The following is an 18,615-nucleotide window of genomic DNA, read 5'->3' as shown; positions in this document are numbered from 1 at the left end:
TGGCTGGTTATATACGTGAACCCGACTGACGTCGGATGCTGAAGTTCCCACACATCCTTAAGTTGTAGATCACTTACTAACTTTTTTAACTGTGGCGAGTAGTTGAAGTTGGGTTGTTGATCTTTCTGGTTTAAAACACAGTTAAAATCTCCACCTAGTATAAGAGAACACGGATTTTTCCTCAATAAATAGATCAGTTCATCTTGAAAAAACTTCACACGATCCAATTTGTGGGAAGTTCCTGAAGGGGCGTAAAGGTTAAGCACTGTTACATCGAAAATTTTTATGCCTATGGCCCTACCTGATTCTATTCGTTCGATTTCAGTCACCGGAATGCCTTCCCTTATAAGAATGGCTGTACCGATATTGGCTTCCGTAGAAACATTAACAATTTCAAAAAAGCCTGGGATCCGAAATTCCGTTATCGCAACTTCTTGTAGCAAAGCGATATCTGTTCCGGACTGGTACAAGAATTCTTTTAGTGCTGCCAATTTCAAGGGTGACTGTATTTTATTAATGTTAATAGTAGTAATGCTATAAGCTTGCAGCACAGACATACCGGAAGAAGCTATTTGGGATGAGGTTCGGTATGATTATAGCAGCAAACGTGCTTCCCCACAACGCACGACTTTTACAAGCTGCGTGCCCATTACATGTACTAACTTCCTAGTAAAAGTTGCACTGCTTTGAAACAAAGAGCTTGAGAAGAAAAGTATCCTGAAATCCGGACAATGCATTTCTATAAGTCACTGCGGCCATTCTCTTTCTCCACGTCAGTGTTGGCCCTGATGACTTCATATTTAATATTCTGTTTCTTGATGTCTTTCTTCTCTGATGGAGCTTTCGCGTGAGGACGCGTGACAGTAAGACCCGGTGTCGGTCGCAACCGCCGGCGGTGGCTGCAGGGGGCAACGGCCGGGGCTTGCGAGTCGTCAATGTTTGGTTCCGGCGTGGCGTCTGTTGTGTTGTCGTGCTGTCGAGGCGGCGAGGCGTGTTTATTTCCTCCTTCGGCGCGGCGTTGCGCTTCGGAGTCAGCAGGTTGTTTACTAGGTACTTCCTCGTACGGTTCGCACTGTATGGGTTGTGCACTGGATGCGGGTATTTCAGCCGTGACCTCAGGCTCAGGGTCACATTTCCGTGGAAAGTCACTACCCGCTGCGTCACTATCTGTCCGTGGCGGTGTAAGTCCATGTGCGGAAGTGGGAGCCACATCGACCGTCATTCCATCTTCGTTGTCCACTTCCAACAGATCTTCAGGACTAGGCTTCGGCCTCCTGGCAACGGGTGTTTCACAGGAAGAGTCCTCATCTACATTTTTTTCAGTTTCCTCTAGAGGACGCTTTTTTGTGGGAATCTCGCTGTCACGGGACGGAAGTTCAGCAGTTAATGCAGGTTTTAAGGACGGAAAGTCATTAACAGGAAGTGCAACATTGTCAGAGATAGTAACAGGATCCACGACCGCCGCCGGCTCTGTTGTATTACTGGCTGGCAACAAATCGTTGAGTGTTAATTTCCGGCGTTGCGTAAGGTTATTTGTTAGCACAAATACACGGCGAGGGCAGTCCTGACGGAGGTGACCAGACTCGTTACATACATGACATGTAGGGGTTTGCCCTGAGTACATAACATGCGCCTTGTGCCCGTCAACAAAGATGTGGGAGGGAATGTTGGCTTTCACTTCCATCTCCACGGAGCGAATGCCGTTAAAGCACTGCAGCTTGAAACGTGAAGCCCACCTTTCGTTGACTATTTGCCTGACAACCCCATACTTTGAAAGGGCATCTTTAATTTTCGAATTGTCTACTTCTATGGGAATATGCAACACCCTAACATTTCTAATTACAGACTCGGAATTCCGGAGTTTGACAGTACTTTTAGTACCATCACGGTGGATAAATTCCGTTTCATAACCATATTTTGCCAGAAAGCGGTCTACACTCACGGAATCGTTAAACTTTACAAAAATGCAGTATTCATCAGAGTCAAGCTGCATCGTATGAACAGATTCAGAATGAAGGCCAATTACCTCGGTAATCCAGTCGTGTATTTCCAGTGCAGAGGGCTGTACTCGACGGGTGTACTTGTCGAAGGAGAAAATCACGGTGTTTTTTCGCACGGAGGTTGCCATGGTGTTCTGCATCGAAGAAATCTCAGACAACGCCGAAATTCCAACGGCACGTCGTAGAAAGATGACACGAAAGAAAACCAAATGCACAATTGATAACGCTTAATTCACGTGCAAAACGTCAATAAACGAACACAAAACACGAAAACACTGGCGTAAACACTGACGTACACGGAGCAACTAGAGGAGCGTGCGACCGCTGCGGCAGCTAAAGCCAGACTGGCCACTAGACCACACCGGACGCGCGCATATTCCATCGTGCTTACACGCCGTCCACTCGCTCTCCGTGTCGCACTTTCCCTGTTTGCGAGCATCTTTTCGCGCGACCATGCCGAGGCGCGCATGGCAACAGTCACAAACCATTGCTTTTGGTCTCGTTGTTACTGGGGTAGGAGGGAAACCAAACCTGTAAGTAGTAATATTTATTTACTTATTTTGCTACTAAAGACCTGCTGCCTGTCATTATATAGCAGGTCGTACATTGTGTGACTTTATATGTTACATCATACGAAATTCAGTTTTACTACTAGTACATTTTTCTAAAAAAATTAGAAAGGAACTGCAAGTAGTAATAACGGGAAGTGAACATTTTCACGCTGAGTCGTTGAAGCCTTGTGCATAACGAACTACAAAGTGTTTCGCTCCTTCGCAACCGCAGAGCCGTCAATTTAGCTGTGAACGAAAGTAAATTAAATGCCCCGGGTGAGGATCGAACTCACGACCTTAAGATTATGAGACTTACGCGCTGCCTACTGCGCTACCGAGGCAGGTGATCGCCGCACCCTCTGGAATCTCTGTAAGTACCGAATACCAGTGGAGGAGAGTCTATCTGCACTTCCTGGCTAACTTTTTTCCGTTGCTACACGTGCATTCCCGGCGCGACAGGCAACTTGCTATGCTAGGCCGACGCCAGTACGTACAATAGCACGCAAGCGCCCAAACGACAAGTCGTGCGCGCTGCATGTTTGGTTCTTTCCACACGGAATCCCGCGGTTCATTCTCATGGCTCACGCAGTTCGAGTGCGAAACACACGCGGCACCATTATCGGAGAAAAAAGAAAATGATGCATCGGCCGGGAATCGAACCCGGGCCGCCCGCGTGGCAGGCGAGCATTCTACCACTGAACCACCGATGCTCAGCTAGTTAACAGCTTCCTGGTGCTTTCCGCGGAGACGCCTGAAGGGAAAGTGGGACTACCGTCCAGCGCCGTCGCATCCTCTCGAGAGAATGCTACAGACGCTGAATCCTGCACTGCACTGCTTAAAAATGACGCCAGAATGCGATCGTCTAAGTACTCATGCGGCGCACGCACGCGACGACTCTTGCCAAAGGACGCGAAATGTGCGTCGAGACGCTGTCTGGGTGCGCTCGCCCACCCCGTAATGCGCCTACAGCTACGACCACCTTGAGCCGCCGCCGACAGGCGGGAAGCAGACACAGCGCGGCGTGCGCGGAAGGAAACTGTGCGGTGGTGGTGTAATGGTCAGCATAGTTGCCTTCCAAGCAGTTGATCCGGGTTCGATTCCCGGCCACCGCAGCCGGCTTTTTACTTTTGCGTACGAGTACTTTTGCCACGCGTCCTTAAATTAATGTTTCTTTCCCCCTCTTAGTCGCTGCAGGCCACCCCATAGTGTGTGTGTGTGTCGATTCCCCTTGAGTCTCGACTTGTCTCGGCTGACGCGAGAGCTGACGCTCTCCAATCGGCCTATATCAAAAGGACAAGCACGCGAAACGACTGAGAGAGGTATGGCGAGGCGGGCACAACATTACTTATGCCTCAGGTAAAGACCCGCTGCCTGTTATCATTGTGTGATTATACATGTTCTGTCATACAAATTCAGTTTTATTACTAGTACATTCATTCCTTCCTTCCTTCCTTCCATCCTTCCTTTCTTTCTTTGTTGCGTGTTTTACAACACGCTCCTTCATTACACTGTGGCCGCACGGCGCGACTTGGCATACCGAGAGGCAAAACGTGGCGCCAGTGCCCATGACCGAATAGCGCTGCAGCTCCGAAAGCGAAGAGGAAAGAGAAATACGAATTGAAACTGTCGACAGTGCCCTGCGTTCGCAGGCGGTCACCCGCCCAAGCACTGACAACGCCCAGCGTCGCGCAGTAGCGGTGATCGGACGAGAAACTGTGTGTTCAGCGTGCTGTGACCAGTGAAGTGTTTTAGCGCGTCCCGACACGTCGCGTTCGGGTCCCCTAGCAGCTCCCACAACAATGTGACGATTTCTTTGTCACCATGCTTCCCCGGGGAAATCGGCGTTGCCTTTTTGAAATAGTAAAATCGTAGTGGCCCGTGGGGGGATCGAACCCACGACCTTCGCGTTATTAGCACGACGCTCTAACCAACTGAGCTAACGGGCCTCGGTGCAAAGAGACTTCCATCGCTTTGCGGCAATTGCTGTGCGTATTGCCATGTAACATTTCTATGCAGCAGTCCAACAGTGGACCAGCGTCTCTCCTCCCTTTATTCCGCTGCTCTTAGTAATTTCATTGCGTGCCCGTTTCTCTCGACTGTTTTCGGCTGACGTTTGCGAACCAGTAGCTATAATGCGAGGAGGACGTGAAACAGCATTTCGCACGGTCAAAACTTGTCGTGATTTGTTCCGAAAAAATTCCGTTCCGGTACCGGGAATCGAACCCGGGCCTCCTGGGTGAAAGCCAGGTATCCTAGCCACTAGACCACACCGGACGCGCGCATATTCCATCGTGCTTACACGCCGTCCACTCGCTCTCCGTGTCGCACTTTCCCTGTTTGCGAGCATCTTTTCGCGCGACCATGCCGAGGCGCGCATGGCAACAGTCACAAACCATTGCTTTTGGTCTCGTTGTTACTGGGGTAGGAGGGAAACCAAACCTGTAAGTAGTAATATTTATTTACTTATTTTGCTACTAAAGACCTGCTGCCTGGCATTATATAGCAGGTCGTACATTGTGTGACTTTATATGTTACATCATACGAAATTCAGTTTTACTACTAGTACATTTTTCTAAAAAAATTAGAAAGGAACTGCAAGTAGTAATAACGGGAAGTGAACATTTTCACGCTGAGTCGTTGAAGCCTTGTGCATAACGAACTACAAAGTGTTTCGCTCCTTCGCAACCGCAGAGCCGTCAATTTAGCTGTGAACGAAAGTAAATTAAATGCCCCGGGTGAGGATCGAACTCACGACCTTAAGATTATGAGACTTACGCGCTGCCTACTGCGCTACCGAGGCAGGTGATCGCCGCACCCTCTGGAATCTCTGTAAGTACCGAATACCAGTGGAGGAGAGTCTATCTGCACTTCCTGGCTAACTTTTTTCCGTTGCTACACGTGCATTCCCGGCGCGACAGGCAACTTGCTATGCTAGGCCGACGCCAGTACGTACAATAGCACGCAAGCGCCCAAACGACAAGTCGTGCGCGCTGCATGTTTGGTTCTTTCCACACGGAATCCCGCGGTTCATTCTCATGGCTCACGCAGTTCGAGTGCGAAACACACGCGGCACCATTATCGGAGAAAAAAGAAAATGATGCATCGGCCGGGAATCGAACCCGGGCCGCCCGCGTGGCAGGCGAGCATTCTACCACTGAACCACCGATGCTCAGCTAGTTAACAGCTTCCTGGTGCTTTCCGCGGAGACGCCTGAAGGGAAAGTGGGACTACCGTCCAGCGCCGTCGCATCCTCTCGAGAGAATGCTACAGACGCTGAATCCTGCACTGCACTGCTTAAAAATGACGCCAGAATGCGATCGTCTAAGTACTCATGCGGCGCACGCACGCGACGACTCTTGCCAAAGGACGCGAAATGTGCGTCGAGACGCTGTCTGGGTGCGCTCGCCCACCCCGTAATGCGCCTACAGCTACGACCACCTTGAGCCGCCGCCGACAGGCGGGAAGCAGACACAGCGCGGCGTGCGCGGAAGGAAACTGTGCGGTGGTGGTGTAATGGTCAGCATAGTTGCCTTCCAAGCAGTTGATCCGGGTTCGATTCCCGGCCACCGCAGCCGGCTTTTTACTTTTGCGTACGAGTACTTTTGCCACGCGTCCTTAAATTAATGTTTCTTTCCCCCTCTTAGTCGCTGCAGGCCACCCCATAGTGTGTGTGTGTGTCGATTCCCCTTGAGTCTCGACTTGTCTCGACTGACGCGAGAGCTGACGCTCTCCAATCGGCCTATATCAAAAGGACAAGCACGCGAAACGACTGAGAGAGGTATGGCGAGGCGGGCACAACATTACTTATGCCTCAGGTAAAGACCCGCTGCCTGTTATCATTGTGTGATTATACATGTTCTGTCATACAAATTCAGTTTTATTACTAGTACATTCATTCCTTCCTTCCTTCCTTCCATCCTTCCTTCCTTTCTTTCTTTGTTGCGTGTTTTACAACACGCTCCTTCATTACACTGTGGCCGCACGGCGCGACTTGGCATACCGAGAGGCAAAACGTGGCGCCAGTGCCCATGACCGAATAGCGCTGCAGCTCCGAAAGCGAAGAGGAAAGAGAAATACGAATTGAAACTGTCGACAGTGCCCTGCGTTCGCAGGCGGTCACCCGCCCAAGCACTGACAACGCCCAGCGTCGCGCAGTAGCGGTGATCGGACGAGAAACTGTGTGTTCAGCGTGCTGTGACCAGTGAAGTGTTTTAGCGCGTCCCGACACGTCGCGTTCGGGTCCCCTAGCAGCTCCCACAACAATGTGACGATTTCTTTGTCACCATGCTTCCCCGGGGAAATCGGCGTTGCCTTTTTGAAATAGTAAAATCGTAGTGGCCCGTGGGGGGATCGAACCCACGACCTTCGCGTTATTAGCACGACGCTCTAACCAACTGAGCTAACGGGCCTCGGTGCAAAGAGACTTCCATCGCTTTGCGGCAATTGCTGTGCGTATTGCCATGTAACATTTCTATGCAGCAGTCCAACAGTGGACCAGCGTCTCTCCTCCCTTTATTCCGCTGCTCTTAGTAATTTCATTGCGTGCCCGTTTCTCTCGACTGTTTTCGGCTGACGTTTGCGAACCAGTAGCTATAATGCGAGGAGGACGTGAAACAGCATTTCGCACGGTCAAAACTTGTCGTGATTTGTTCCGAAAAAATTCCGTTCCGGTACCGGGAATCGAACCCGGGCCTCCTGGGTGAAAGCCAGGTATCCTAGCCACTTTTTTTTTTTTTTTTTTTTTTTTTTTTTTTTTTTTTTTATTGCTTGCGCCTCTTCACATGGATAACGTGCATGCACACTGTAGCGAGGCTCGTAAACGAATGACATCGCCAAGCATGACATTATACTGCAAAATGCATACAAACCACTGTTGTGCCTATGCATTCAGAAAACCTCTGAGGCCAGTAGAATACTTGTCATAGGTTGTAGAACATCCCTTTCATTCAGTGTACTGCCATGTGTTAGATGCTGCTCGAGATAGCTCCGCTCCTTGCAGGAAGGTTAATAAAATGAATGCCTTCTGTGAGGTTCGAACTCACGACCCCTGGTTTACGAGACCAGTGCTCTACCACTTTTTTTTTTTTTTTTTTTTACCACTTTTTTTTTTATCAATTACGCCTTAACCACTTTTTTTTTTTTTTTTTTTTTTTTTTTTTTTTTTTTTTGACACAATGAATCAAAGTTTATTCTTCTTCCAGATACAAGCGAACAACAGCTTTTTTTTTTTTTTTTTTTTTTTTTTTTTTTTTGAATGGTCAGGGCATGGTACACGCCGCACAAGCAGTGGGGTCTGTTCATGGCACTGCCAGTGCGTCGAGACCCAAACCCCTCCCACCCCTTTTTCACGTTCCCTGTTGGGTCATAACACGAAGTGTGCAGAAATCGTAACACAATAGTCCCATTCTCCGATGTAAGAAAAACAAGGAAAAACTCTTCACTGAGTAGGAACGGAACACTGATAAAAAAAAAAAAAAAAAAAAAAAAAAAAAATAAAATAATAGAAAGTTCCTGAAGCAAGGTAAAAGTAAATAATAATAAGGAACCAAGTGACTGGTATTTTTCTTGTGTTCGTCCTCGTGCAAGGTGTTGTAGTGGTTCCACATATTTAACCAACACCCATTTTTTCAAAAATGATCTTCAGCATGTTGCCATAGTGCTTCTGGTGGTTGCGATACGTGCTGATTTTTGCATATTCACACTTCATGTAAACGCGGAACTCGATCTCGTTGTCCGACCCAATTGTGTTGATGACATAACTAACATATTTTCCCAGTAACCAGCTAATGGCGTTGGTTTTTAATTTCGGAAAGTATGTCATGTCCGGTCTCAGGAGGAGCGATGGCGTTATATATTGCGTAGAGGATCTGGTGAGAAAGGCGATTTGTTGCCTGATCCAATTCCAGTTATGCACATTGCCACCACAGGTGAATCTGTGGCCGAGTGTATCCACCAGATTGCATTTTCCACAAAGGTGTGTCTGGTTTAAACCGATCCCATATAGTCTCTCGTTGGTGCTGATGACATTATTAACTGTTTTGTACCATGCGGAAATAGCGTCCGTAGATAGCCCGGCATAGTTGATGTTCCGCCATACAGCTGTCCAGTCACAATTTGGGAATTTCGTTTCAATTTTGTTTCTACCCTCATTGAACTTCCTTTCAAGTATGATGTCGCGCGCTGTGATACGTGTGTTGCTTCTGATTTCGTCACTAAGATAACTTGCTTCGAGGAAAAAGTTCCTCACATACTGCAGACGGGCATTAATCCTTCGCACATCAATCGGTGCTTGCAGGCTATGGGGTGTCACAGCCTCAAAGAGCTTTGCGGTTATACATTGTGGAAGTTCTCTGAGTATATGGAAAGTCCGTTTGAGGAACAGAGCAGACGCTTTATTGCGAATATCCACCAAACCGAGGCCCCCGTTTCTGACATCCAGTATAACCGTAGTCGCACCAACCCTGAATATGTCTCCTCGCCATAAATAATTGGTAACAGTGGACATGATCCCTTTCGCTACTAGTTTAGGGATCGGAAAGACCTGCGCAGTGAAATACGCTTTAGACAAAACGCATGAGTTGATGAATCTGACTTTTTGCACCAGGTCCATAGTTCGATGGATGTTCTCCATTACAGCACCATGAACTTTCCTCCTAGTTTCCGTCCAGTTAAAAGCAGCCATCCGCATCGGACATGCCATTAAGGTTATGCCCAAAGTTTTATGTTTGGTGTCTTGTTTAGCCCATGCCAGTCGAAGGTGATCGAGGCCCCGTAGATTCAATATTTGACTTTTGTTTTCATTTGCTGTCGCTCCCGACGCTAGACAATATCTTTGGATTTCTCTGTCCAGTGTAACAGCCTCCTCCTTATTCCTTATTACAACGCCCACGTCATCAGCATAGGCTCGTATGACAGTTTTCTCACCACTCAATGTTAGGCCTGTTAATCTTGCGTGGACAGTGCGGAGGAAGGGCTCTAAAGATACGGAAAATAAAAACATTGATAAGGGACTGCCCTGTGGAACCCCTCGCCTTATCTGTATGGGTTTAGATGTTTGGCCATTGATTGCTATTTTCGCATTTATACCCGTTGCAATATTCCTTATCATGTTCACAATATGGGGGTGGAAAGCCATTCTTGACAGCGTCGCAAAGAGGTATCTATGACTAACACGGTCAAAAGCTTTGTTGAAATCGATAAAGATTAACGCACATTTTATACTTGTCACGGAGGTAATTGCAATGACGTCTCTGTATGCAGATAGACTTTCGAATATCGTTCTGGTCGGAGAACAAGATTGGTAATGACTCAATATTTTGTTGGAATAGACAGAGAGTCTTTTGTTGATAATACGCGAAATTATTTTGTAATCAGAATTTAGTAGCGAAAGAGGCCGAAAATTGTTTAAGTTGGTTTTGCCTTTACTCTTAGGAATCAGTATTATTTTACTTTCCTTAAACTCTGCAGGGATCGGTTGTCCGTTCAGGACCTCATTTGCCATGGAAGTGATCTTGTCCCCAATGATAGACCAGTAGCGGGCATAAAACTCCACAGGGAGGCCATCAAATCCCGGAGATTTGTTGAGAGGTGAGTTACGCACTGCCTCATGCACTTCATCTTTAGTAATAGGTGACAGGATGTCAGCGTTGTCTGTGCCCGACAATTGTGGACCTAAAATATTGAGAAAGTCCTCGAGAGCTGCATCTTCCACTGTGGTAGGGGCATATAGGGTTTCATAGTACCTGTGGACTTCGTCCAGTATTTGTTTCTGGCATGTGAGCCTCGTACCAGTATGCGTCTGGACTTCATCAATGAAAGTTAGACGTCTGTTTTTAGCATGCCGCACCAAGTGATACAGAGAAGCTGTTTCATCTGCTACGACTGATGTGGCTTTCGATTTAATTTTGAGTCCCTCCATCTGTTGCCGTTTAATGCTTAATAACTTGGCTTTAATTTTTTTGATATCATGCAGACGAATTACGCCATCATGGGCTTGTTGATATAAGTCCCTTAAAACTTTATAATAAAACTCCATTGTATTCCTCAACTCCCTGTGCCTCGCTGCACTATACTGCATGACAACTTTCCGCAGCTTTGGTTTAGCCCTCCTTGTCCACCAGTCAATGACTGTTGGGTGCTTGTCTACTGTGCGGAGGCACATAGTCCACGCAAACCTTATTTCCTGTTCCAGTGCGTCGTCAGTTAAAACAGAAATATTTAAGTTCCATTGGCCTCTGAATCGACGGGTTGGCTGTACACTTAGATTAAAGCAAGTTAAAAGTGTACTGTGATCGCTAAAATACACAGGAATAGTCTCAACGTTTAATAAAGAATTTTGCAAATTTGGTGACACGTAAATTCTATCTAGTCTGCTGCAGGAGTGGCTGGTTATATACGTGAACCCGACTGACGTCGGATGCTGAAGTTCCCACACATCCTTAAGTTGTAGATCACTTACTAACTTTTTTAACTGTGGCGAGTAGTTGAAGTTGGGTTGTTGATCTTTCTGGTTTAAAACACAGTTAAAATCTCCACCTAGTATAAGAGAACACGGATTTTTCCTCAATAAATAGATCAGTTCATCTTGAAAAAACTTCACACGATCCAATTTGTGGGAAGTTCCTGAAGGGGCGTAAAGGTTAAGCACTGTTACATCGAAAATTTTTATGCCTATGGCCCTACCTGATTCTATTCGTTCGATTTCAGTCACCGGAATGCCTTCCCTTATAAGAATGGCTGTACCGATATTGGCTTCCGTAGAAACATTAACAATTTCAAAAAAGCCTGGGATCCGAAATTCCGTTATCGCAACTTCTTGTAGCAAAGCGATATCTGTTCCGGACTGGTACAAGAATTCTTTTAGTGCTGCCAATTTCAAGGGTGACTGTATTTTATTAATGTTAATAGTAGTAATGCTATAAGCTTGCAGCACAGACATACCGGAAGAAGCTATTTGGGATGAGGTTCGGTATGATTATAGCAGCAAACGTGCTTCCCCACAACGCACGACTTTTACAAGCTGCGTGCCCATTACATGTACTAACTTCCTAGTAAAAGTTGCACTGCTTTGAAACAAAGAGCTTGAGAAGAAAAGTATCCTGAAATCCGGACAATGCATTTCTATAAGTCACTGCGGCCATTCTCTTTCTCCACGTCAGTGTTGGCCCTGATGACTTCATATTTAATATTCTGTTTCTTGATGTCTTTCTTCTCTGATGGAGCTTTCGCGTGAGGACGCGTGACAGTAAGACCCGGTGTCGGTCGCAACCGCCGGCGGTGGCTGCAGGGGGCAACGGCCGGGGCTTGCGAGTCGTCAATGTTTGGTTCCGGCGTGGCGTCTGTTGTGTTGTCGTGCTGTCGAGGCGGCGAGGCGTGTTTATTTCCTCCTTCGGCGCGGCGTTGCGCTTCGGAGTCAGCAGGTTGTTTACTAGGTACTTCCTCGTACGGTTCGCACTGTATGGGTTGTGCACTGGATGCGGGTATTTCAGCCGTGACCTCAGGCTCAGGGTCACATTTCCGTGGAAAGTCACTACCCGCTGCGTCACTATCTGTCCGTGGCGGTGTAAGTCCATGTGCGGAAGTGGGAGCCACATCGACCGTCATTCCATCTTCGTTGTCCACTTCCAACAGATCTTCAGGACTAGGCTTCGGCCTCCTGGCAACGGGTGTTTCACAGGAAGAGTCCTCATCTACATTTTTTTCAGTTTCCTCTAGAGGACGCTTTTTTGTGGGAATCTCGCTGTCACGGGACGGAAGTTCAGCAGTTAATGCAGGTTTTAAGGACGGAAAGTCATTAACAGGAAGTGCAACATTGTCAGAGATAGTAACAGGATCCACGACCGCCGCCGGCTCTGTTGTATTACTGGCTGGCAACAAATCGTTGAGTGTTAATTTCCGGCGTTGCGTAAGGTTATTTGTTAGCACAAATACACGGCGAGGGCAGTCCTGACGGAGGTGACCAGACTCGTTACATACATGACATGTAGGGGTTTGCCCTGAGTACATAACATGCGCCTTGTGCCCGTCAACAAAGATGTGGGAGGGAATGTTGGCTTTCACTTCCATCTCCACGGAGCGAATGCCGTTAAAGCACTGCAGCTTGAAACGTGAAGCCCACCTTTCGTTGACTATTTGCCTGACAACCCCATACTTTGAAAGGGCATCTTTAATTTTCGAATTGTCTACTTCTATGGGAATATGCAACACCCTAACATTTCTAATTACAGACTCGGAATTCCGGAGTTTGACAGTACTTTTAGTACCATCACGGTGGATAAATTCCGTTTCATAACCATATTTTGCCAGAAAGCGGTCTACACTCACGGAATCGTTAAACTTTACAAAAATGCAGTATTCATCAGAGTCAAGCTGCATCGTATGAACAGATTCAGAATGAAGGCCAATTACCTCGGTAATCCAGTCGTGTATTTCCAGTGCAGAGGGCTGTACTCGACGGGTGTACTTGTCGAAGGAGAAAATCACGGTGTTTTTTCGCACGGAGGTTGCCATGGTGTTCTGCATCGAAGAAATCTCAGACAACGCCGAAATTCCAACGGCACGTCGTAGAAAGATGACACGAAAGAAAACCAAATGCACAATTGATAACGCTTAATTCACGTGCAAAACGTCAATAAACGAACACAAAACACGAAAACACTGGCGTAAACACTGACGTACACGGAGCAACTAGAGGAGCGTGCGACCGCTGCGGCAGCTAAAGCCAGACTGGCCACTAGACCACACCGGACGCGCGCATATTCCATCGTGCTTACACGCCGTCCACTCGCTCTCCGTGTCGCACTTTCCCTGTTTGCGAGCATCTTTTCGCGCGACCATGCCGAGGCGCGCATGGCAACAGTCACAAACCATTGCTTTTGGTCTCGTTGTTACTGGGGTAGGAGGGAAACCAAACCTGTAAGTAGTAATATTTATTTACTTATTTTGCTACTAAAGACCTGCTGCCTGTCATTATATAGCAGGTCGTACATTGTGTGACTTTATATGTTACATCATACGAAATTCAGTTTTACTACTAGTACATTTTTCTAAAAAAATTAGAAAGGAACTGCAAGTAGTAATAACGGGAAGTGAACATTTTCACGCTGAGTCGTTGAAGCCTTGTGCATAACGAACTACAAAGTGTTTCGCTCCTTCGCAACCGCAGAGCCGTCAATTTAGCTGTGAACGAAAGTAAATTAAATGCCCCGGGTGAGGATCGAACTCACGACCTTAAGATTATGAGACTTACGCGCTGCCTACTGCGCTACCGAGGCAGGTGATCGCCGCACCCTCTGGAATCTCTGTAAGTACCGAATACCAGTGGAGGAGAGTCTATCTGCACTTCCTGGCTAACTTTTTTCCGTTGCTACACGTGCATTCCCGGCGCGACAGGCAACTTGCTATGCTAGGCCGACGCCAGTACGTACAATAGCACGCAAGCGCCCAAACGACAAGTCGTGCGCGCTGCATGTTTGGTTCTTTCCACACGGAATCCCGCGGTTCATTCTCATGGCTCACGCAGTTCGAGTGCGAAACACACGCGGCACCATTATCGGAGAAAAAAGAAAATGATGCATCGGCCGGGAATCGAACCCGGGCCGCCCGCGTGGCAGGCGAGCATTCTACCACTGAACCACCGATGCTCAGCTAGTTAACAGCTTCCTGGTGCTTTCCGCGGAGACGCCTGAAGGGAAAGTGGGACTACCGTCCAGCGCCGTCGCATCCTCTCGAGAGAATGCTACAGACGCTGAATCCTGCACTGCACTGCTTAAAAATGACGCCAGAATGCGATCGTCTAAGTACTCATGCGGCGCACGCACGCGACGACTCTTGCCAAAGGACGCGAAATGTGCGTCGAGACGCTGGCTGGGTGCGCTCGCCCACCCCGTAATGCGCCTACAGCTACGACCACCTTGAGCCGCCGCCGACAGGCGGGAAGCAGACACAGCGCGGCGTGCGCGGAAGGAAACTGTGCGGTGGTGGTGTAATGGTCAGCATAGTTGCCTTCCAAGCAGTTGATCCGGGTTCGATTCCCGGCCACCGCAGCCGGCTTTTTACTTTTGCGTACGAGTACTTTTGCCACGCGTCCTTAAATTAATGTTTCTTTCCCCCTCTTAGTCGCTGCAGGCCACCCCATAGTGTGTGTGTGTGTCGATTCCCCTTGAGTCTCGACTTGTCTCGACTGACGCGAGAGCTGACGCTCTCCAATCGGCCTATATCAAAAGGACAAGCACGCGAAACGACTGAGAGAGGTATGGCGAGGCGGGCACAACATTACTTATGCCTCAGGTAAAGACCCGCTGCCTGTTATCATTGTGTGATTATACATGTTCTGTCATACAAATTCAGTTTTATTACTAGTACATTCATTCCTTCCTTCCTTCCTTCCATCCTTCCTTCCTTTCTTTCTTTGTTGCGTGTTTTACAACACGCTCCTTCATTACACTGTGGCCGCACGGCGCGACTTGGCATACCGAGAGGCAAAACGTGGCGCCAGTGCCCATGACCGAATAGCGCTGCAGCTCCGAAAGCGAAGAGGAAAGAGAAATACGAATTGAAACTGTCGACAGTGCCCTGCGTTCGCAGGCGGTCACCCGCCCAAGCACTGACAACGCCCAGCGTCGCGCAGTAGCGGTGATCGGACGAGAAACTGTGTGTTCAGCGTGCTGTGACCAGTGAAGTGTTTTAGCGCGTCCCGACACGTCGCGTTCGGGTCCCCTAGCAGCTCCCACAACAATGTGACGATTTCTTTGTCACCATGCTTCCCCGGGGAAATCGGCGTTGCCTTTTTGAAATAGTAAAATCGTAGTGGCCCGTGGGGGGATCGAACCCACGACCTTCGCGTTATTAGCACGACGCTCTAACCAACTTTTTTTTTTTTTTTTTTTTTTTTTTTTTTTTTTTTTTTTTTGCTCTACGACTTTTTTTTTTTTTTTTTTTTTTTTTTGGGCTCGAACCCACGACCCTGAGATTAAGAGTTTCATGCTCTACCGACTTTTTTTTTTTTTTTTATGCCTTATCCATTTTTTTTTTTGTCGAATGCTCTACGACATTTTTTTTGTGCCTTAACCACTTTTTTTTTCCTTTTTTTTTATTTGCCACTTTTTTTTAACCACTTTTTTTTTATTTTATTTCATTTTAGTTTTTTTTGTATTTTTTTTTTGTTTTTTAACATCAAAATGAAGATGCCCCTCCTGGGCCAAAATCATATGGTTCATCCAACTGAGCTAACGGGCCTCGGTGCAAAGAGACTTCCATCGCTTTGCGGCAATTGCTGTGCGTATTGCCATGTAACATTTCTATGCAGCAGTCCAACAGTGGACCAGCGTCTCTCCTCCCTTTATTCCGCTGCTCTTAGTAATTTCATTGCGTGCCCGTTTCTCTCGACTGTTTTCGGCTGACGTTTGCGAACCAGTAGCTATAATGCGAGGAGGACGTGAAACAGCATTTCGCACGGTCAAAACTTGTCGTGATTTGTTCCGAAAAAATTCCGTTCCGGTACCGGGAATCGAACCCGGGCCTCCTGGGTGAAAGCCAGGTATCCTAGCCACTAGACCACACCGGACGCGCGCATATTCCATCGTGCTTACACGCCGTCCACTCGCTCTCCGTGTCGCACTTTCCCTGTTTGCGAGCATCTTTTCGCGCGACCATGCCGAGGCGCGCATGGCAACAGTCACAAACCATTGCTTTTGGTCTCGTTGTTACTGGGGTAGGAGGGAAACCAAACCTGTAAGTAGTAATATTTATTTACTTATTTTGCTACTAAAGACCTGCTGCCTGTCATTATATAGCAGGTCGTACATTGTGTGACTTTATATGTTACATCATACGAAATTCAGTTTTACTACTAGTACATTTTTCTAAAAAAATTAGAAAGGAACTGCAAGTAGTAATAACGGGAAGTGAACATTTTCACGCTGAGTCGTTGAAGCCTTGTGCATAACGAACTACAAAGTGTTTCGCTCCTTCGCAACCGCAGAGCCGTCAATTTAGCTGTGAACGAAAGTAAATTAAATGCCCCGGGTGAGGATCGAACTCACGACCTTAAGATTATGAGACTTACGCGCTGCCTACTGCGCTACCGAGGCAGGTGATCGCCGCACCCTCTGGAATCTCTGTAAGTACCGAATACCAGTGGAGGAGAGTCTATCTGCACTTCCTGGCTAACTTTTTTCCGTTGCTACACGTGCATTCCCGGCGCGACAGGCAACTTGCTATGCTAGGCCGACGCCAGTACGTACAATAGCACGCAAGCGCCCAAACGACAAGTCGTGCGCGCTGCATGTTTGGTTCTTTCCACACGGAATCCCGCGGTTCATTCTCATGGCTCACGCAGTTCGAGTGCGAAACACACGCGGCACCATTATCGGAGAAAAAAGAAAATGATGCATCGGCCGGGAATCGAACCCGGGCCGCCCGCGTGGCAGGCGAGCATTCTACCACTGAACCACCGATGCTCAGCTAGTTAACAGCTTCCTGGTGCTTTCCGCGGAGACGCCTGAAGGGAAAGTGGGACTACCGTCCAGCGCCGTCGCATCCTCTCGAGAGAATGCTACAGACGCTGAATCCTGCACTGCACTGCTTAAAAATGACGCCAGAATGCGATCGTCTAAGTACTCGTGCGGCGCACGCACGCGACGACTCTTGCCAAAGGACGCGAAATGTGCGTCGAGACGCTGTCTGGGTGCGCTCGCCCACCCCGTAATGCGCCTACAGCTACGACCACCTTGAGCCGCCGCCGACAGGCGGGAAGCAGACACAGCGCGGCGTGCGCGGAAGGAAACTGTGCGGTGGTGGTGTAATGGTCAGCATAGTTGCCTTCCAAGCAGTTGATCCGGGTTCGATTCCCGGCCACCGCAGCCGGCTTTTTACTTTTGCGTACGAGTACTTTTGCCACGCGTCCTTAAATTAATGTTTCTTTCCCCCTCTTAGTCGCTGCAGGCCACCCCATAGTGTGTGTGTGTCGATTCCCCTTGAGTCTCGACTTGTCTCGGCTGACGCGAGAGCTGACGCTCTCCAATCGGCCTATATCAAAAGGACAAGCACGCGAAACGACTGAGAGAGGTATGGCGAGGCGGGCACAACATTACTTATGCCTCAGGTAAAGACCCGCTGCCTGTTATCATTGTGTGATTATACATGTTCTGTCATACAAATTCAGTTTTATTACTAGTACATTCATTCCTTCCTTCCTTCCTTCCTTCCATCCTTCCTTCCTTTCTTTCTTTGTTGCGTGTTTTACAACACGCTCCTTCATTACACTGTGGCCGCACGGCGCGACTTGGCATACCGAGAGGCAAAACGTGGCGCCAGTGCCCATGACCGAATAGCGCTGCAGCTCCGAAAGCGAAGAGGAAAGAGAAATACGAATTGAAACTGTCGACAGTGCCCTGCGTTCGCAGGCGGTCACCCGCCCAAGCACTGACAACGCCCAGCGTCGCGCAGTAGCGGTGATCGGACGAGAAACTGTGTGTTCAGCGTGCTGTGACCAGTGAAGTGTTTTAGCGCGTCCCGACACGTCGCGTTCGGGTCCCCTAGCAGCTCCCACAACAATGTGACGATTTCTTTGTCACCATGCTTCCCCGGGGAAATCGGCGTTGCCTTTTTGAAATAGTAAAATCGTAGTGGCCCGTGGGGGGATCGAACCCACGACCTTCGCGTTATTAGCACGACGCTCTAACCAACTGAGCTAACGGGCCTCGGTGCAAAGAGACTTCCATCGCTTTGCGGCAATTGCTGTGCGTATTGCCATGTAACATTTCTATGCAGCAGTCCAACAGTGGACCAGCGTCTCTCCTCCCTTTATTCCGCTGCTCTTAGTAATTTCATTGCGTGCCCGTTTCTCTCGACTGTTTTCGGCTGACGTTTGCGAACCAGTAGCTATAATGCGAGGAGGACGTGAAACAGCATTTCGCACGGTCAAAACTTGTCGTGATTTGTTCCGAAAAAATTCCGTTCCGGTACCGGGAATCGAACCCGGGCCTCCTGGGTGAAAGCCAGGTATCCTAGCCACTAGACCACACCGGACGCGCGCATATTCCATCGTGCTTACACGCCGTCCA

General features: G+C 48.2%; 1 protein-coding gene and 18 non-coding genes across 19 annotated transcripts; 4 read left to right on the top strand and 15 right to left on the bottom strand.

Annotated features, from left to right (window-relative positions):
* Positions 1 to 739: 739 nt before the first annotated feature.
* On the bottom strand, positions 740 to 13,387 carry LOC126226609 (fibrous sheath CABYR-binding protein-like). The gene is made up of 3 exons (XM_049942231.1): positions 13,324 to 13,387; positions 11,683 to 12,417; positions 740 to 1,485 (listed from the first exon to the last, which is right to left on the bottom strand). The coding sequence occupies exons 1-3, from the start codon at positions 13,385 to 13,387 to the stop codon at positions 740 to 742; spliced, it is 1,545 nt and encodes a 514-aa protein (XP_049798188.1).
* On the bottom strand, positions 2,820 to 2,892 carry Trnam-cau (transfer RNA methionine (anticodon CAU)). Its single transcript has one exon. It is a non-coding gene; the product is annotated as a tRNA-Met (tRNA).
* On the bottom strand, positions 3,191 to 3,261 carry Trnag-gcc (transfer RNA glycine (anticodon GCC)). Its single transcript has one exon. It is a non-coding gene; the product is annotated as a tRNA-Gly (tRNA).
* On the top strand, positions 3,592 to 3,663 carry Trnag-ucc (transfer RNA glycine (anticodon UCC)). The gene has a single exon. It is a non-coding gene; the product is annotated as a tRNA-Gly (tRNA).
* Positions 4,424 to 4,497, bottom strand: Trnai-aau (transfer RNA isoleucine (anticodon AAU)). The gene has a single exon. It is a non-coding gene; the product is annotated as a tRNA-Ile (tRNA).
* On the bottom strand, positions 4,754 to 4,825 carry Trnae-uuc (transfer RNA glutamic acid (anticodon UUC)). Its single transcript has one exon. It is a non-coding gene; the product is annotated as a tRNA-Glu (tRNA).
* Trnam-cau (transfer RNA methionine (anticodon CAU)) lies at positions 5,279 to 5,351 on the bottom strand. The gene has a single exon. It is a non-coding gene; the product is annotated as a tRNA-Met (tRNA).
* Trnag-gcc (transfer RNA glycine (anticodon GCC)) lies at positions 5,650 to 5,720 on the bottom strand. Its single transcript has one exon. It is a non-coding gene; the product is annotated as a tRNA-Gly (tRNA).
* On the top strand, positions 6,051 to 6,122 carry Trnag-ucc (transfer RNA glycine (anticodon UCC)). The gene has a single exon. It is a non-coding gene; the product is annotated as a tRNA-Gly (tRNA).
* Trnai-aau (transfer RNA isoleucine (anticodon AAU)) lies at positions 6,887 to 6,960 on the bottom strand. Its single transcript has one exon. It is a non-coding gene; the product is annotated as a tRNA-Ile (tRNA).
* Positions 13,388 to 13,751: 364 nt separating the features above from the next.
* Trnam-cau (transfer RNA methionine (anticodon CAU)) lies at positions 13,752 to 13,824 on the bottom strand. The gene has a single exon. It is a non-coding gene; the product is annotated as a tRNA-Met (tRNA).
* A 298-nt stretch (positions 13,825 to 14,122) lies between these two features.
* On the bottom strand, positions 14,123 to 14,193 carry Trnag-gcc (transfer RNA glycine (anticodon GCC)). Its single transcript has one exon. It is a non-coding gene; the product is annotated as a tRNA-Gly (tRNA).
* Positions 14,194 to 14,523: 330 nt separating this feature from the next.
* Positions 14,524 to 14,595, top strand: Trnag-ucc (transfer RNA glycine (anticodon UCC)). The gene has a single exon. It is a non-coding gene; the product is annotated as a tRNA-Gly (tRNA).
* A 1,448-nt stretch (positions 14,596 to 16,043) lies between these two features.
* Trnae-uuc (transfer RNA glutamic acid (anticodon UUC)) lies at positions 16,044 to 16,115 on the bottom strand. The gene has a single exon. It is a non-coding gene; the product is annotated as a tRNA-Glu (tRNA).
* A 453-nt stretch (positions 16,116 to 16,568) lies between these two features.
* Positions 16,569 to 16,641, bottom strand: Trnam-cau (transfer RNA methionine (anticodon CAU)). Its single transcript has one exon. It is a non-coding gene; the product is annotated as a tRNA-Met (tRNA).
* A 298-nt stretch (positions 16,642 to 16,939) lies between these two features.
* Trnag-gcc (transfer RNA glycine (anticodon GCC)) lies at positions 16,940 to 17,010 on the bottom strand. Its single transcript has one exon. It is a non-coding gene; the product is annotated as a tRNA-Gly (tRNA).
* A 330-nt stretch (positions 17,011 to 17,340) lies between these two features.
* Positions 17,341 to 17,412, top strand: Trnag-ucc (transfer RNA glycine (anticodon UCC)). The gene has a single exon. It is a non-coding gene; the product is annotated as a tRNA-Gly (tRNA).
* A 766-nt stretch (positions 17,413 to 18,178) lies between these two features.
* Positions 18,179 to 18,252, bottom strand: Trnai-aau (transfer RNA isoleucine (anticodon AAU)). Its single transcript has one exon. It is a non-coding gene; the product is annotated as a tRNA-Ile (tRNA).
* Positions 18,253 to 18,508: 256 nt separating this feature from the next.
* Positions 18,509 to 18,580, bottom strand: Trnae-uuc (transfer RNA glutamic acid (anticodon UUC)). Its single transcript has one exon. It is a non-coding gene; the product is annotated as a tRNA-Glu (tRNA).
* Between the last annotated feature and the right edge of the window lie 35 nt (positions 18,581 to 18,615).

Source organism: Schistocerca nitens, unplaced genomic scaffold (assembly GCF_023898315.1).
Source record: "Schistocerca nitens isolate TAMUIC-IGC-003100 unplaced genomic scaffold, iqSchNite1.1 HiC_scaffold_333, whole genome shotgun sequence".
NCBI classification, from domain to species: Eukaryota; Metazoa; Arthropoda; class Insecta; order Orthoptera; family Acrididae; genus Schistocerca; species Schistocerca nitens.
Note: the sequence above shows the minus strand (reverse complement) of the source record. Positions and strands in the feature narration are given on the sequence as shown.

What these genes read in the sequence shown, in the direction of transcription:
- LOC126226609 (XM_049942231.1), bottom strand. Translation starts at nt 13,387, where the DNA reads ATGGTCGCGCGAAAAGATGCTCGCAAACAGGGAAAGTGCGACACGGAG. An exon ending in GGAGAGCGAGTGGACGGCGT is followed by an intron (nt 12,418 to 13,323) that starts GTAAGCACGATG and finishes ATTTGTTGCCAG; the next exon opens with CCAGTAATACAACAGAGCCG. An exon ending in GGAGAAAGAGAATGGCCGCA is followed by an intron (nt 1,486 to 11,682) that starts GTGACTTATAGA and finishes ATTTGTTGCCAG; the next exon opens with CCAGTAATACAACAGAGCCG.